The sequence below is a fragment of the Fusarium poae genome, chromosome 1 (assembly GCF_019609905.1).
Source record: "Fusarium poae strain DAOMC 252244 chromosome 1, whole genome shotgun sequence".
Lineage (NCBI taxonomy): Eukaryota > Fungi > Ascomycota > Sordariomycetes > Hypocreales > Nectriaceae > Fusarium > Fusarium poae.
The window spans coordinates 3,069,903-3,088,802 of record NC_058399.1 but is presented as its reverse complement, the minus strand read 5'-3'; the positions used below and the strand labels follow the sequence as shown (position 1 = coordinate 3,088,802).

The 18,900-nt window shown below is 46.8% G+C and overlaps 3 protein-coding genes across 3 annotated transcripts; 2 read left to right on the top strand and 1 right to left on the bottom strand.

Moving 5' to 3' along the window:
* Window positions 1-1,505: 1,505 nt before the first annotated feature.
* Window positions 1,506-4,124, top strand: FPOAC1_001006 (uncharacterized protein; the record flags this gene model as incomplete). The annotated part of the gene is made up of 1 exon (XM_044845613.1): window positions 1,506-4,124. The coding sequence occupies one exon, from the start codon at window positions 1,506-1,508 to the stop codon at window positions 4,122-4,124; it is 2,619 nt and encodes an 872-aa protein (XP_044711529.1).
* Window positions 4,125-4,596: 472 nt separating this feature from the next.
* CYP10 (Peptidyl-prolyl cis-trans isomerase cyp10) lies at window positions 4,597-5,155 on the top strand (the record flags this gene model as incomplete). Its single annotated transcript, XM_044845612.1, has 2 exons — window positions 4,597-4,674; window positions 4,730-5,155. The coding sequence occupies 2 exons, from the start codon at window positions 4,597-4,599 to the stop codon at window positions 5,153-5,155; spliced, it is 504 nt and encodes a 167-aa protein (XP_044711528.1).
* A 4,891-nt stretch (window positions 5,156-10,046) lies between these two features.
* Window positions 10,047-11,298, bottom strand: FPOAC1_001004 (uncharacterized protein; the record flags this gene model as incomplete). The annotated part of the gene is made up of 2 exons (XM_044845611.1): window positions 10,047-11,063; window positions 11,113-11,298. 2 exons carry the CDS (start codon window positions 11,296-11,298, stop codon window positions 10,047-10,049), a joined length of 1,203 nt encoding a protein of 400 aa, XP_044711527.1.
* Between the last annotated feature and the right edge of the window lie 7,602 nt (window positions 11,299-18,900).

The following is an 18,900-nucleotide window of genomic DNA, read 5'->3' as shown; positions in this document are numbered from 1 at the left end:
TTCAGGCGTACGATCGGTGTTGGGTAACGTTATACTATTGAAGAGTATATGAGACAGTGTTCGATGCTATGTGCTCGTCAATGGAAGAAACAGCTCGTTCTTGTGGAACAAAGACGAAACTACACAGCATACCTGTTTACAAGCCTTTGTATACCGACTGTATCGCAGCAAGTATACATAGATGCTTAGCAATACAGGACCCTTGTAACTGGGCACATATCAAGAAAGTGTTGGAACGTTCGTACTATCTGGTCATGGATATGTCGGTTCTAGGATGCCGTTATGATAGTATACTATTGTGTGGATGTCTATTTCGTTTAGATTTATCTTTGTCACCCCTTGTTAATATCACAAGCATTTAAGGTATAAGCAGTGACCATCGACACTGGGGAAAGCCAGATCCTTGCTTAGCTTGCAAATGCATAACATACATGACGAACAGTGCCGTTGATGGTTTGCATATTCCACTTAGTGCATGATAAAGTTCAAAGGCCTGAGATTAAGTCGAATGCCGTAGAGAAGACTTGTGAGTGCCGCGTAGCAGATGTGAGGATTAACCAGGCCTCGGGGTATCAGAAAAATTGGCCGCTGGAAGCATAAGAGACGAAATTAGTGGGCCACTTTATGCTCCTTTGACTATAGCTCTTAGACTATTTATTTTTGTAACCTAAGACTTAGGAGGTTATTTTCTGCTACGTACTAGTTAGCCAGGTCATGTTTTTTTGCTGAAGATGGCTTGAAGTTGTCCCAACTCAAGACAACATTTTCTGTTGTTTTTGCTAACTTCTCGTCCTTAGTTCTAGTTTGTATCTTGCAAACTTTAACTATCCTTGGTCACATCTCGTAGAGCAAGGTCCAAAATATGAGGTCCGCCCGGGTTACCCCACTAACATTGACCACGTCTAACACTGCCACATGTTCAGCATGTTTTAGTGAGTCTCCCCTGCAAATATGGGGTAGTTTAGTGGATCTGGAGCTGTTCGATCAATGACGATGTAAAAGATATAGCAAAACGTGGGATTCAAGATTAACGAATGACTTTTCGGTAACGAAATCATGTCTCATATAGCTACTGGGTAGTGAAACTCAGTGCTTCATACCCTGACAGAAACCCAATTGAGCACTCAATAATGTACCACCAAACATGGATGCATCTTGCTGCCCTAGGTCTTGTTCATGACCCTGCAACTTGATGCATCACTGCAAGTGCTATAAGCTACTGTACCTCTAGTGGAGTTTGGGCAGCCCCAAAAATTCTCCCAAATCCACATGGATCAATCAACCCACCTTTTGGTCGTGCGAGAGGCCTTTGGATGATCCATCCGCTCTCATATCATCGTGATTGGCGAGTCTTCCACTTTGCCGCCAGTCCGAGGCGGTGACAGCTCTTTTCAGGTGTTTTTGTTTATTTCTTCTTGTGTTTGTGCCTCTTTCCCTTGCATATACTACCTTTCTGGTACCCCAATGGAGAGTCATTCGTCTTGCAACACCATCAATCAATCATCATGACTGACAGACGTAGTCGTCGTGACCGTGATCGCGACAGCCTTCGAGTACCCCGCGCTCGACCCCACCGTAGCTCGAGGAACTCGTCTGTACGCTCTTCAGCTCGCTCATCAGCCAACTACGAGGAACCTCGTCATCGTCACCCCTCGACCGGTCCAACTTCCTATCCTGCAGCAGCTCCAACTTCTTATCCTACCAATAGTCCTTATTCGTATCCATCAGCCGCCAATTCTTCTCGATCTCTAAGAGCTGCTTCATCTCGCTTCTCTCTCAATGAGCAGTTCGCTGCTACTCGACAAGACTTCAATCTCTGGGACGATGATGCGAGCTCCATTTATGACCAAGGCATCAATGAAGACGACGAAGAGGACGACGATGAAGATGAGGAGGACGAAGACAAGGCTGAAGACAAAGATGAGGACGAGGAAGACTCTGACTCTGACGACTCCGATGACGAAGACTCAGAAGACGACGAAAAGGCTGCCCTAAGTTCGACAGAAGGAAATGACGATACGTTGCATGAAATCAGCAATACACTACCCAGTTTGCAGGTTTCGGATTCCAATTTTTACGACCTCTTCTGCCTCCCGCAAGGCGCACAAGAGCTTTCACAACAGCAGATCCGAAACGCATACTATCGTCTCTTTGTTCTTTTTTACCCTGAGAGCTATCCTGCGCATCTGCGTCCAGTTGCTCGCCAACAATTCCTCCGGGTTCAAGATGCTTTTGAGACGCTTATTGATCCAGTGCGCCGAGCGCAATACGATGTAGACCAGTTCGTGCAAGCTGAAGGAACGGAAGCCTTCGAGTCTGAATACGAAATCGCGTTCCAAGAAGCTGTTCGGGACCGCATTCAAAGCAGTATCAGCACCAACTCTGATTTGGGTGTTCGACTGGACGCATCTGAGTCGACCAGTGGCAGACCAAAACTCCAGATCCTGGACTTTGCTCTCAGCCATTCCGTCACAATCGAGCTTCCAGGCGTGCAGAAGCTGGTGCAGCCTCAAATTGCACGGATAGAGAGTCTTGCTTCCAAAAACGAGAAGAAACCCGTGGGGAGTCCATCGCAGCCTGGTGTTCAAGTAGCCACACCCACGGTAACCATTACTGGATCTACTTATGGCATCTCGAAGGATCTCTCATCAGTACCAACTTCACTCTTGTACGATCGGTATCAGCCTCTTCTACCCCTGACAATTTCGAGGCATAGGCTTATGCAGCTTGTCGAGAATAAATTTGCGCCATTGGCCACTCTTCAATATAGACAAGAGTTCCTCAACCGCAAGCTCTCACCATCGCCAGAGAAGTTTAGATGGATAAAGACAGCTGTTGAGCTCGAGGCGGATGTTTTGCCTGAACTTACCGCTAGAAGCCGTCTCTACCACCACTTTCTCCTGCCCAATTTCACCGAGCCTACTATTGCTGAAGCTAGCATACAATCTTCGCGGGATACTACTGAGTTTCAACCCCGTGTTGCTATCGGCCTTTATCAGAATCTACGCCATGGAACTGGCTTCCTCCGCGCAGATACTGGCGATTGGGCCTTTGGCGCTGAACAGTACTCTCGATTCTTCTCTGAGCACTCCACGATAAACCCGGACTTCTTCAACACTGAAGCGCCTGGAGCTACTCCCAGCATAGAACTAGGTTTCCGAACGGGACAGTCAGACCGATTGCCAGCCCCGGGTTCCTCGGATACCCCTGGCGACGAGGGTGGAATTCGAGGTCTTGACTACGAGATCAACACATGCCAGCATGGATCATGGGCTATTTCCGCTTCTGCATCGCCTGTCTCGGCGGCTGGTGCTATAAGATATAGCAAGGATTTGGTCCTGCCTTTCCAGGCTCCGCCAACGTCATTAGATCCAGGCATGCCTGCAGCAGCACGTCTAGAGGCAGAACTCTGCTCAAACAGATTCCAAGATCAATACTTGGCTGTCCGTAATCTCTGGCCTGTTGGTCGTTTTGCGCGCATCGGTCTTGAAGTTGGTATGAGCATACACAACCTCCACCTCTCCGTCTACTGGTCTCGTCTTGGTCAACGTCTGAGTGTCCCTTTGCTCATCGCTCCGCGATCACTACTTGGACCCGACATCCTCTTCTGGGCTGGCGCCTTGCCATTTGCTGGCCTTGCTGCAGTGCAACTTGGCCTCAGCTACCGCCGTCAACAGACTGCGCGTTCGCACCGACGTAGTCGTTTAGACATATCCTCTACCGAAAAACCAGTCACTATCGCCCAACACCGATTTGAAGCCGACAACATCACTACACTTCTTGCACAACCTGTTGAAGTTCGCCAGAAGGGTCAGATGACCCTCAAAGGTCTCGTAATCCTCAGTGCGAGGTTTGGTGTTCCTAGTGAAGACGGCTCACTCGTTCCAAGCGATGAAGTTGCCGATGTGACCGTCGCCGTTGCGGCTTTGGTCAGTGAACCTTCTTACGTTAACGGACCTGCCCTTGTGATCCCTCAAGGAGTGCGCAAGAACCGTCTGCCAGGCTTCTGGGATCCTGCACCAGGCCAAGACAAGGTTCTCCGTGTTGAGTACCAGTTCAAGGGTGAGGCGGGCTCTATTGAGGTCGGTGACCATGATGAACTTGTTCTTCCACCGCAAGCTTGATTCGTCAGGCTTGGTTTTTTGTCCCGAAGCGTAAACGAAAAGAACCATGTGTTATGAAGATTGACGAAAATTTGAAAACGAAACGAAATTTATGATAAGAAAAAAGAACAACGGCATCGAAAAGTGGATGATATATGATAACATACATTGAGTGTTGTATCATGGCGACAGTATTATGATTTGTTTGATACACAGAAACGTTTCAACGTTCAAAAAAATATAGCATAAATACCGCTTCTCACTAAAATTACTTGTGGCAAGACGTTATCAAGCTTTCTTGCATAAACGAAGCGATGCTCATAACAGTGATACAAGTAGCATATGTCGTTGGAGATATTAGTCATCAATATCTACAATCCTTGTCCAATCATATACACTCAGAGAAGCAACACCACACCTTGTAGCATACCATTCCTCCAACTTTCTCGATACGACTTCACTCAACAGAATAATCACATCCACATACAAAAAGATGTCAGTCACACTACACACGTCGCACGGCGACATAAAAGTCGAGATATACTGCGAAAGCGTTCCCAAAACCGCAGAGGTTCGTAAAAAATAGAACCTTGAGATTACATGCACCCTCGACTAACACATGCCAGAACTTCCTCGCCCTCTGCGGCTCAGGTTACTACGACCAATCTCCATTCCACCGCGTCATTCCCAAGTTCATGGCCCAGACTGGCGCCCCCGCAACACCAAACCCTCCCGAGAATCCCAAGGGCGGACGCAGTATCTGGGGAGGCGCATTCGAGGACGAGATCCGGCCTGCGCTGCGACACGGCGCGCGAGGTGTGCTTTCAATGGCCAACAAGGGACCGGGGACCAACGGATCGCAATTTTTTATCACGTTTGACAAGGCGCCGCATCTTGACGGGCTCAACACTGTATTTGGACGTGTGATTGGAGATGAGGGTCTAGCGACGCTGGCCAAGATGGAGGCTGTCGAAGTTGATCGAAAGAACAGACCGAAAGAGCCAGTCCGTATCGAAAATGTCACGATCCATGCCAATCCACTTGCCGGTTGAGACTTGCGTATACTTCTACTGCCTTTCCAGAGATACTTTGACGACATGTCTTTATATGCGATACCCCCTGTCAGGGTATCAGAAAAATTGGCCGCTAAGAAGAGCATAAGAGACGAAATTAGTAGGTCAGTTTATGCTACTTAGGCTACAATTCTTAGAGTACTTATTTTTGTACCCTAAGACTTTAGGATGCCAACTTTTTTGCTACTCGCTAGCCACAAAAGAAGCTATTGAACTAAGTCGAGTCCACGAACGTCACACCACAAGACCAGACCGGCTCATATACAGCTTTATACGAGAGACTATTAAAAAAATACAAAAGAGTATATCATCGTCCGGCCCACAACCCTGATCAGGTCCTAACTTGGCTCTGTAGCGAAACGTCACTCTCGAGATATGAAGTCACCAAAGTTGGAAAGCGTCTGAGTACAATGGAGACTTGGAAATGCTTTAAAGCTGCTTGATGAGACATTCAAAGTGGGTGGTCGTTTAAGTGATCGGTGTTAAGCAATATGTAATTGCTGCTATATAACTCCGCTGGATCTATGACTGAAGGGGAAATCTTCCCTCCTGTATTATCACGTTGCTCACAAGACTCGTTCAACTTGCATCCTTCACTCAACGACTCATATCAAGATTTGTCTTGGAGAGGCACGAGTCTTTTACAAGCCTGAGTATATCAACGATGGTTGGTTCCGTTTACCGCCGTTTCCCTGGCGAGGAAGAGATGGTCCTGTTACCTTGGTCTACCACGTCGTCCGACTCTTATTGTATGCATACTTGGCTGTCTACCCTTTACTACTAATGGCAGGTGGCCGATTTACAAGATCTCGGGAGTCTTCGAGGAATACAAAACTGCCCGGTTTTAGTGACTACCTCTTAAGTCGCCGGTCTCGCAGCTACTGCCCGGGCTGCCGTCTTTACTATATCTTCGGTCAATTTCCCGACTGAAATCAATTATTATTACAACACCACATCGCTCAATTTATCGACTCACTTTCTACCAATCTCTTAAGGCCGTAGGCATAGTTTTAACTCAAATTTATCTAGTTTAACATCTCTCCTCAATTGCTATTCTATATCAAACTCCATCATACATCAAAGCCAATATTTCATAATTGCAGCATAAAGAACATGTAACAGCTTCCAAGCACTACAGCTAAAACCCGCTCAGCAGGCATCTTACTCAAGACTTATTTTCCCAAATAAGAAAACAGCTGGGTCGCCCTCTTATTTCTCCCTTTATCTTTCACACCACCCACCTTTTCTTCGTTCACACCAAGAGCAAGACATCTTGCGACTTCTCATTTTTTGTCCATCATTTAGCCCGAGACGGACGAATTTGCAACGATCCCCAGACGGTCTGTCCAACCTGGTAAGTCCATAATCCCTTGTTATATTTAGCAAACGTATGCTAAACCCAAAAGCTCGAGGTCGACGTTCAAGAGCCTCAGGGCCTCCAGACATGCTCATTCGCTAAGGATCACGTCAAACCAGCAAAGAAACAGATGTAAGTAGAATAGCCCAGCCTCAGTGTATCAGGAAAATTGGCCGCTTGAGGTATAAGAGACGAAATTAGTAGGTCACTTTATGCTCCTTAGACTATTTATTTTTGTAACCTAAGACTTGGGAGGTTATTTTCTGCTACCCACTAGCCCAGTTTCTCGCGAGAAGGAAGGACATCTGGTCAAGATAGATATTTATGATATTTCATTAATCCTGAGTCTGTCTCTGACAGTCATTCGTTTTTCTCTTATATGGTGTGTGGTAAGGTCTCTACTGAGTATCTAAGGATCAACTACGATGTATTGTAACTTTGGTGAAAGATCTGTTATTTTTCTTGGTTGTTTTGTAAGAAAACGTCCGCAACGTTTTGACCATAAGCATGGCCAATCGGGTTTTAAATAAATAGGTGTTTAAGCACTCGGTTACTTACACTGTGTCTTTCTTGATGTCTTTCAAACGTGCTGTTGCTAATGTATTACGATGAGACTGACGACTAAACATTTCACCAAATTCAACAATACTTTATCTAATTGACAAAATGCTATCAACGGGCAGCTTATCAAGGAGATGCCGAAGCTTCCTTTATAAGTCACCCACATCATGCCGTATGAGTCACGCCTTGGTTGGGAAACCTAGTCTTGAGAGAACCTTAGATATGAAGAATTGTTGATAAGTTGGTCTGCGCGGACAGATTAACCTTTGTTGAAAACCTTGAGGAAATTGAGAAGGCCTGGGCGAAAGCTTAAGAGATCATAAAAAACAAATCAAGGAGATGCTCGGATTCGTTACACGTCGATAGTTACTACTTCTATTGGAAAACCAACCCTACATTGCTCGGTCACTTAAAATATTTGTTCATCGTGAACCTTGCATAAAATAACCAGCGAATAAGAGTCTCAAGCGACATAGCATAACTCGACCTATACTGGCCAACCACACAACATACATCGAATGTGGCTAATTGTGGCGTATGTTGACTACACACCCCCTTCCAAGTTATAGGTAATTAATAGTCAGTGTTATTTACATACATTCTGCACAATATGTGAAAAGACGGTGTGAGATCGTTTGTTGTTGCAGTCTCGCGTCGTGGGATGTTTAATTTCCGTCCCAGCCATGCAGTTTCTCCCCGGGTGGAGAAATTTTTTGTAATTTCATAGCCTTTTATTCACTTTCGGCCGAGTCAAATATTGCTACCCTACATGAACAGGAACTGGACCAATGCGCGCCTCGTCAATGCGGTGAGCACTCCCTCACAGTTGACTTATGCGGTGTATATGTGCTCTAGTGACTTTTCATCTGATCTCTGTTTATACTTGCCGTACAAGTTATGCGGTATTGACTAGTGTTGTTCTAAAAGATGTGTCTAGAAGCGGTGTCTTTACCGTCATTTTCGTAGACTTACACCGTTGCACGGGTTCCTGCAGAGTGAGGCATGGAACGGTCTTTGCTAGCTTGACGGGTGATATTCGACTAGAACGAGACAGAAAACCCCAAGACTTGGCAGTAAATAAATAATAATCATCAGCTATGGGGATCGTCAGAGTCAGCAATTCGGAATCCGTGTCTTGTCTCGGACAGAGGAATAGAACAATAACCCTATGGCATTTTCACCCCCAACACTCGCATGTCAGGAACATGGACGAACCAACAAAGACAAATACAAACACAGCTTGAATCGTTGCTTCTGACTCATGAGACATGCATGCATCCCAATGACCGTTTGTTATTTCCATATCCATATTCCAGGACGCTGGTTCGTAGGAATGAGAAAATGGCACAAGCCTCCTGGTAATGTGATCTGACGAGCACCACACCTTATCACCGCCCAGGAATGTAGGTTCTAGCGCCTTATACATTATGACACGACGTGTCTGTGCTTTGACGACCTGCAACCAAGATTAGCAATTCCAGGCACACCGCCAATAGTATCAGATTTGATCGTTAAATGCCAACATGCATTATCCAGGGGGCTAACTAGTTAAACCTTACGAACATACAGAGTACCTCCCTTACTCCAAAATTATAACCTACAAAGTTAAGTTATCTAATACTAATATATATCATGCCCTACATCAGTAGTTCTATGCATGTGTGACTCCTAGTCAGGGGGTTTGAATGGAGCGCCGTTAAGTTAAAAAAAAAGAAAAAGGGACAAGAAAGCGACAGCCATTTGGCGTCTCTCCCGAAATTACAACCTCTCCACAGTAGGAAATTTACCTGACGTCAATCTATCTATCTGCTTGCTTGCTTTCCCAGCCTCCACTTCGTGCATCGACGATCTAGACCTTTTCTGCCTAAGTAGAGTGTGAACACAAATACAGAGTCCAAGAAACTTAGAGTAAGACAGGAGAAAGATATGGCTGGGCGAAAAAGAGCCGATTATCATGGGTGGACTTGTTGAAACCATATCACGTGGAACAAATATCAATTACGGTAGCAAAAATCAGTGAATACTGGCATGACCAAACCTGCCATTGGAATGATGAAATGGAGAAATGAATACGATTTGGAACAGTTCAAAGTTAAAGAATTTTTACTTCTTTTTTTGTGCCTGTCTTTGTTACGTGCAACTACCTATACACAGGACAGGGGGGCCGCTTTCGAAGAGAGGAACTATAGTCCAAGCTTCATAAATCCAACCAAAGGCACCAGTAAATGCCAAAATCCCTCCCCAGAGACCAACTACCAGTAGGATTTCCCAACTGAACTCCGTGGTCCCGTACACCTTTAGAAGAATTATGCAGACGTATCGTGTGCTGCAGTCGTGAAGAGTAGACTCGCCTCATCGTACCAGACCGAGGTCAAGACACCATCGTCCCTGTCTCAATAAACGGTCCATAGACCGCCTTTTCCCATATCCGGGAGGGTATCCTTTTATCCACTGTGAGGGACCTTTTTGGTGCATTCTCGGTCTCTTCTCCGTTCTCTGATATCCGTGTCGTCGAGTAGGCTCCTCAACTGTAAATCTATGTCGCCAACCAGTTTACCCCAGATGGTGACCTGTTTTAGGACCTCTTCGGGTTATGCGGATTTTTTCCACACCGGGGGAGCAAGTCGTATGGAGCCTGATAAAATAAAATGCAGAAAGTTTGCTGAAAAATGAAGAAGAAAGGGGTATGATCCGCGTATTCCTTTTTTTGGTGCCGCTAGACTTGGTGTTGATATGAAAAAAAAAATTTGTTGTTGAATCGCGATAGAATTGGAAACAAGTCGCTAAATGCCAAAAAATAACACATGTGAAAGATCATTCTGTTGTGCGACCATGCAATGATTTCGAACAAATAATAGAATGTCGCAAAAGATTGTGTAAGAAAGCCAAGGTGATGTACATGGGTGAACGTCGAGGTCGAATTGTCGATTCAATATCTTGTCATGAAGAGCATTATTGGTTCATGCCATGCTGGTTAACGTATCCGACGTATTGGTTTTGTTGTTGCTGTTGTTGTTGACCATATACTGCCGCATGGTGAGGGGGCGTAGGGGTGACTGGACATCGGGGAGGCAAGACATATGATTCTTTAGCCAGGTTGTTACCCATCAAAGTGTTACCGTCCGGTGTGATCGGAGGAGTTAGGTATCCATCGAACCCCATCGCGCTGTGCCCTTTGGAAGGTGTGCTATAGATGTTGCTGGTGTGCTTGTTGATAGGCTCGGTGAGAGGGGTGGCAGGGTTGGCGCTGGCAGCTCGACGGGCAATGGCAGCTTGTTCAGCCATGAACTCAGCAAGCTTCTGGGATACGCGAGAAAAACCGGTCGTTGAGTACTTGCGGGCGAGTGTGGGTGATGGCTGGTGAAGGTGATGCGATAGAGTAATCAAGGTAACGTTCTCTGTTTGGTCCCAACCACCATCGTTGACTTCAGTGCGACCAAGAATAGCCCGAGCAAGGGCAAGCGAAGATCGAGCCAGGACCGAAGGCTTGGTGGAGACAAAGTCGCGGTGGTACAAAGCAATTTCGCAGAGGTAGGCAGCCATGTGCGCAACTTCCTGATCATCACCCTCCCCCGCCACCATTAGTTGAGAGAAGAAGTCGACGGTAGGGTGGCCAATGATCCAGTCAAGCGTGTTGAGGACGTGCATCTCCATCTGAGTGAACATGCCTGCATCGTAGAGGCCGCAGCACATGTTGTTGAGCTCGTGAATTTGAGGAACGCGATCCTTCTTATCTCCATACTTGGCGGCGATGAGTAGAGCGGCACATCCGACCAATTGGTAGTGTTGTTTGTACACAACTCGCTTCGAGCAGTATCGGTCCAGGAGGTTGACAGTCAGGAAGAGGGTTTCAGGTAGCAGGCCAAAGGCGGCGTGAGCCTCAATGAGGAAGTCGATCAAGTAAGGTCGCATAAACCATTGGATCTCGCGTTGCATATCGATGAGGGAGGCATCAGGTAGTGTCTCATCCTGTGGCTGGTCAGCATACTAGATGCGCAAGAGTGTCACTTCTACTTACCTCCATTTGTCGCATGTGTTGCATGATATCCTCGAGATATTCGTCACCTGCTAACCGTGAGAGTTCGACGCCAATGATATCTTGTCTTTGACGTGCCATCATCCTCGCCGCCTCTTGGGCAGTGATTCTGTGATGAGGTTCATCGGACTCGACGAAGAAGGTGTCGTCATGTTGAGAGTAAGCCATGTTGGGCAGTGATTTCTCGGATGGCGTAGATAAGTGGGAGTGTCTGGTGTGGCTTGGTGTCGAATGAAGGACTGTCGGTTCGCCAGGAATCTTGTGGTCGGATAATTCGAAGTTGAGAGTGTGAATGATTGTTGATTACTGGATGCAATAAGGAGTGATGCAAACCAATGAATTAGGATATTAAGATATTAATGAACGTGCAAGAAAATGAAAAGAGTGTTGGTGGCTGGTAGAAAGAAACCAGGAGCATGTAGCTTTACAGATAGTGGAGGCAATGAAAGAAAAGGGATTTGGAAAGGGGTCGTTTGAAAACGAGATCGACTCAAGGGCTCTAATATGGTATGTGCGTCAGTACGAGGTTTATACTAGTGCGTGATCTCGATTCTGCCAGGGTCGCGCTCTTCAAGAGCGGTTTCTGCTATATCCCTTGGGTGATAGATTCTAACAGACAGTGGAGGCTGGGCTGGCACGAATTCGGTATCGAGGGGGGTAGAAGAGTCAGTCTTACCGGCACACGTCGGGGAGATGGGCAGAGCTCGTTGAGAAGATGAGACAATCCCTGAAATTGAGTGGAAACAACGAGTTAACGTCTCCCACGAGCAATCTTCAAGGATGGAAAAGAAGCGTCGTTGTGGGGAAGAGAGCGGTATGCGGAAGTAATATACTAGGCATGCAGCTGTTCGGAAGGTTAGATACCCATGCTATGAATAAGGCCAGACTCCAAGGCCAAGTTAGTGACATACCTCTAAACACTCTGGCTTCAAGACAGTCCAACCGGAATTGACAGTGATGAGATCGAACAGGTCGGTTGATTGCGATCGTGCGTGATGGGCTAGAAAGTTAGATAACTCTCTTGTCGTATAGTTCTCCTTTCTTAGTGGTCCGAAGGGTCACTGGGGAATTTGATTGGCGAACTAGTTCTTCGTTGCTTCGATGAAGTGAATCAAGGGAGCGGGCACTTCGGTGGGAGGCTTTTCGTCGGCGGCGGGAGCGAAAGCGGGAGCGAAAGAGGGAGTGAGTGAATTCAGTCGAGATTGGAATTCCTGGTGGGTTTGAGACGCAACCGAGGAATTTTACAGTCAAGCAAGCTGGAGGGAAGGAATTGGCAGTTGAGAAAATGAATAGATTCAAAAAGCGAAATACCAGTAAAGGTGTTTTTGATTCACTTTTTCTTCCTGTTCCTTTTCTGGATCGGTTCGTCTCACAGCCTCGAAGGGATTCTTGTTTCCCGGCCTAGATTTAATAGGGTGGGAACCGCAGGAGGGAGAGATGTTGAGCGAAAGAAGCCCTTGGGGTGGTTGGGTGAATGGATTGGAGAGTCGATGATAATTCTCCTCGTCTCAAATTGTCTTCAGGCCTGCTCGGGAGAGTTGAAGACTAAATGAGAGAATGAGGGAATCAACAAAACGAGAGGAGGAGGGGAGGAGGGAGGTTGAAGAGAGGTAGGAGGAGGATAGAGAAGAGGGAAAAGGACTGGGTGAGAGGTACGCGACCAGAGTAGTTTTAACCAACTGTACATTAACTTACCTAGCTAGGTAGTAGAGTAATGCAGAGCAGCAGCGTAGAGCGAGATTCATGGATCCCCATGGATGGATTGGATGGGACCAATCCTTGCTGGGGGGTGAAGGTGGAGAGAGGTCAAGGTGTGTGCCAGGATGTTGGGTGTGTAGGAGACCAAATGCACCTCAGGCAGGCTAGAGTGCTGTTGAGCTGCTTCTTGCTTTCCTGCCTCCTTCTAAGTTCTGCCCCGAGCTGGGCTGGGCTGCCTGCCTGACCTTCCCTAGGTAACCTTGAACCTTCCTTGGTTTCCTGGCACGGGTACCGCTTGCGGGTACGCGCAACGCTACCGCTAGGTACTGCAGGCAGGTACAGTACGCAACGCAACGCCTGGAGTCGCGGGTGGAGGTACCTAAAGCGGCCCCTGTTAGGAGACCGTCCGAGGAGAGATGGAGGCCACCAGGAGTTGCACACCTACTGGACCCAACCCATATTATCCACTCAGAATAGAGCGGAGGAAATCCAGTCAAACCAAATCCTGGTAGAAGACCGAAACATGAGAAGAAAAAGGAAGCTTCGATTTGCTTTTACAGATCCATGAATCCAATTCAATACCAATCAATAATTCATCTAATAATTAACGTCTCCTGTTTTAGCCCTTTCTTTTCCTTACTTTTTCCATCTCTGTAAAGGGAGTCTTCACCTCCTCTTTTCTCCTTACCGACTCATCGGGCATCGCTTCAATATCGCAAAGGTTTCTCTACACCTATTATTACTGCTTTCGCTTTTGCGGGCTGAATTGCGCTACTTTGACCTCACCATCCAAGGAACGAACGGTCTTCGGAGGCAGGCAGGCGAGTGGTAGTAGAGCAGGCGGGGCTTGTCTTGGCTTGAACTTGAACTTGACTTGGGTGTGAACTGCACAGCACAAACTTATCTGCATAGCACAAGAAACGGGGTGTGCAAGGCACGGCAATGTACATACATACATACATTACTTTGGTGGACGCTAATAAGCTAAGATCAAAGGCTTGACGTGAAGCGCGTGTATCAAGCGTGTGAGCCTCCGCTGGTCCTGGGCGATTTTGTGCCAATTGTGTCGTGTCGTAGCGTGTTCTTGTCTCTCGGCTTGAGATAATACGGCCTAGCTTTGAATTGTGAAGGCAGGGATCCGCGTGGATGGAGATGGAGACTGGGCGTGTGAGACGGATGATTCTCAAGATGCAATATGTATGAATGTGAATAATTAAATAAAAAGAAACGTTGTTTGACGATGGGGCGTCGGGGGCCTAAAGAAACGATGCCGATTCAATAAAGAAAACACTTTGCGATGCCGATTTCGACACAATCTGGTGGTCATGGATCGGATTGATTCACCACGATTATAATTACAGGTTTTTATTCATCTGCTTCAATAGTAGAGACATTTGTCTGATACATGATGCGAAACAATGGCTTCTAGACAGGTTCTTGATCATGAAAGCAGTAAAGCAATCTTGAATTATATACCGCATCGACGCTATGGCGGAATGGTTGGCGCTTTCATCAGTGAGATTGAATAACCTCAATTTATCATGCACTCGGCCGAATGATAGGTAAATTAAGACAGTATATTACATTTTGTCAGCTTCAATGCTGAACTCGCCCTCTCTCAAGGAGCCACGACATGTCCCCTTCTTATTTATTTATTTGTTTGTTTAGAACTTCTGCTTCACGGTCGCTTGACGGGCACCAGGCGGCCACAGAAAGCGGCCCATTGTCCTTGTTTATAATCATTGTACGTCCATTCAATGACGGGACAGCAACCAAGCGGCCCATTGAGGAAGCACTGCGCAGGCTCACCACAGCGAGTCGGCAGACACCAGCTGTAGAGGACCGTCACATTTACATTACATTACAGCAAAGCAAAGCAGCATGCAGGCCTCTATCATGCCAACCAAGACAATAGAAAGACATGTTTGAATGTGTATTTGATCAAGGCCGGCCTCGTATAAAGCGTCATATTGATTCAGCTGTTAACGCACTGACTGGTTGGCTGTAACAGAAAATAAGAAAACATGGCCACGACCGGGCTTAGTCTGATGTAAACGAAACAAGAATCGTGAGATACTTTACTTTTACCGTCTGTACTGTACTGTAACCATCTCAAGATAAGGTGATGGATACCCAGGGGGTTGGTTTGAGACGATGCACCAATTATAGCCAGAAGTGGAAAAAGTATAACCATCATCTGATGGAATATCGCATCAAATCCGTACCTAGCTTACGAAAAAAAAGCCGCTGTTGCTCCGGTTGCAAAATGCCTTGAAAGCATGGAAATCTTGTCTTGTACAATGATAGTGTCATGACATGACAAAGAAAAGAAAAGGCTTGCTGCAAGATGGCACACGCTTCTGCACTTGAATGGAGTTTCTAGTTCCGTAACTTGGACAACATGAACAATGTACATGGTCATCAACGAATGGCTGGACAAGTAAAAGGTCAAGCTGCCGTCCGGAACGAGTCTTGCGTTGCGTTGCTTTGCGTTTCGTTGCCCGGCACAAGCAGCCCGCGTACGAGTTAACGTGGAGTAAGTTAGCCTATGAACCAAACCAACTGCTACTGCGGCTTATCACCCACAAAGCTTGCAGTAGTGACGGGAACGTGAAGCCATCATCGCGTCCCGTCTCGTCACGTTTCGACTCGACGACCGTGTCGTTCGTACCTCAACGTTGAAATTCATACATGCCTGCCCGACGCGGTACTGCGCGACGAGACTTGCATCCATTAGTATAGTACAGTCTTGGTACATAGTATGGTGACTGTTGGGTCTGAGCAAACACCTATGGATCCGGTCTAAACTTGACTTATCTCAGACAGCTCGATTCCCCATCCCACTGCTGGTGACGGATGGGGGTTTTGAGGCGTTTTCACGTCAAAGCCTGGACCTATGGCAATGGCAGTTCTATTGAACTGAAAATGGAAGCCTTCATACATGTCGCCATGCAGTAACCGGTGTTGAGTTGAGTGTCGCATCCCTATTTGAACCAATCACTTGGCTATGTCGCGTTTCGGCGTCTCGAGACCAATTAACCATGTATGCGTGTACTTATTGATGAGTGAAGATGAGGGTGAATAAGGCAGCTCGATATTCCCTCGCATCCTGCGCAATCACATAATTCTCCACAGAGTGTCAGCGGAGGTGCTAAAGTTGTTAGAAGGGACCTACTAACTACTGCTGTACTGTACTGTATTGGAGCTGTACCTAACTAAGTAGCCACTGAAATTACCAGATTAGAGTTAGCAGACTGATATGCCTCTTCTTTTATTGGCTCTTTATTTCTTGTCCGCCATCTTATGCTGCTTGCCCTTCTTCTAACCTTACTTAGTGAGGTACGTTGTGCTGTGCATCGCAGCTGTCACTTGTACATAACCAGATGCATATATGCATACGTCCCCATCCATTGATTATCGGCTTTCTAGCTGGAAACGTCAATTCTTTTTATTTTATCGCGGTTCCCGTGGTGTTAGTTCATCGGCGCGGTCCTGGTCCTTGTCCTTCCCCTTCGCGTTGTCTGGTTCGAGCTCACGTACTATGTACGGATACGTCGTTCAAGGTAATGCTCATCAGGGGTGACGGCCCGGGCGTGGTACAGAACACAGCACCATAATTTGTGAGACGTCTGGGTTGTCAGTTCTATACGATACGTACTGTACCAAGGTATGTATTGTATCTGTTGGATCTGAAATCTGAGTTTGAGCTGAGTCTGATTGTCAAGCCCGCTTTGTCCTTGCGTATCATTGCCATTTGCCATGTCGTAGTCAAGTTTGCTCTTTCCGAGTCTCCACTTTGGAGACGCACGCCATTCACAAATATGACACTATTCGCATATCCCCTACATAAGCATAATCAACCATTCAAGGAGTTTTTCTACAATTATTACTCCATGTGAGCTGTCAATCGCCATCGTCTCAAGCCTCATCTGTCTGTTCCAGACATGATCCCCTTAAACAATATCAATCTCATCATTCAGGGCTCAAACAAGTGCCAAAAGGACGCCACCCCAAGCAAAGAAAAACTAGCTATTCATCCTTTTCAACCGATGGGCATCCGGTTGGACCTCATACGCCCATTAGACCCATTCTCATAATACTCCGTATTTACTCCTACCTACTCTACTCCATAGACGATCTCGGATTTCACCAGACACCCATACATATCATCCATGCACGACGGGTATGGTACGGTAGTTTCCTAGTAAAAAGGAGGTGCTTGGCGATATTTTTTTGACATGCAGTAATAAAACGTGGTGATTATTGTAACGAGGCAAGTTAGTCCTTGTTGGTGCGTAGTGGCAGGTCCATATCAACCGTCATTATACATAGCGCCATGGAGATGGAGACCTACCGCCCGAGCGACCTGAGGCCAGTACCGTACCTTGGTACGGTGGGTTTGGGTTGATTAGTAGGGGTGGGCTATTTGTAGATTGAGATACCGTGCTGTACCCGGGCATATCATGTCACATCACATTGCGTTTCAAGGATATCTATCACCAACAGTTTTCTCTGCTCGTCCGTCCCTTTTCCCCCCTCCAAGGATATGACTCCTTTTGAACATGTTTGTTTTATTCATCAAAGTCTAGCTTCACCGAAACTCTCGCTCGCCCATCTTGCCTTTCTCGAACGTGCCATGCCTGCCTGTTTGCCGCTTCAATTTGCTTCTCTGCAAGGGAAGAAGAAAAAATGGCACTCTCTCCACCGCCTACACTACCTGTCTAACTACATACGCCGTTCACACATGACAAAAGGCAAAAAAAAGGTTCCCCATGCCCATACCCATGCCGAGGAACCGTAGCTTATGCTTGTAGAGTAGTATGAATGGCACGCATAAGTGGTTAACTGGGTCACAGGCATAATTACCTACATACGTGCCTGCGTGCTAATAATTCTTGTGAAGATTATGACGCAGTGATGCTGTGCAAGCAAGAGTCAGTTATCACAGTGGAGGTGAGAGCGAAAAAACTCTACTCTCTAGTGAGTGCAAACCTCCACAAGTTGCCCAGTCGACGAGGGAGAACGGCTTCGAGATGGAGGACCGGGAAGAACCAGTAACGAGTCAGAATTCCGTAGAGGTGGTGTTGTGTAAAAAGGCCTCCATTGACGATGTCATCATAGGAATGTTGCAGTCAGTAAGTCATTCAGGGTCCAACATTGACCATCTAGGCCACATGTATGTTTGCATGTATGTAATTGTATTGGAGCGTAGTAATGTTCCGAATGCCAATGTCATATCCTTTCAGATAACGTCTGGACATGATTTCAGCCGCTTTGTACTCGGTGCTACTGTCACCCCCGTATTGTAAGGCAATAGCGTATCTATTGACATCACTCTGTGCAATGAGGAATTGAACTTGTTTGCTTCAAAGTTCCACCAAAGTCAGGAACACTTGCTCGCGTGCCATCTGCAGCCAGGCGCGCGTGGATCGTCAAACACCTCGACATTATTTCACTCGCGACAACGACGTACTAGCTAGATCCAAAAGTCACAGCCTAGACACAGGCACAGCACAGGCACAAACACAAGTACATGTATACACGCCGAGCTACAATCAGCCGCAATGGACGGACGTGAGCGCGAGAGAGCGAATGGGCCCGAAAGCCGGAAAGCAGTAGTAGCACCACCAGTAAAACTAATAACTACACGTCCAACTTAAACGGCGGCACCCCTTTATTAAAAGACCCCGTCGAGTTCGCGCACCCACGTTTTTATAACGCGCCCGCGTCAAATGGCGAAGACGGAGACGCAACGCAAGTTTGATGGGTACTCGATCAAACCAATGGGACGCCTCAGACGCGCAACTCAACCTCAAGACTGCTTCACTCTCAGCACATTCTAAGTTCTGGGGGGGACCCAGGCTGGTGGACTTGTCACTGAAAAGGGCAAAACGGAAGATTGAACTCAAGGGCGAGCTAAGTTTAGTTTGTTGGCTCACAAACCCTGTAGATTTGCATGCAGGAGGAAGTTGGGAATTTGGGAGACAGAAATCCTTGAGGCAAGGAAGAGTTGATCGACGTATTTGAATGAAGTAGAGAGGCAAGATTGACCCAAAGCAAGGGCGATGGTTT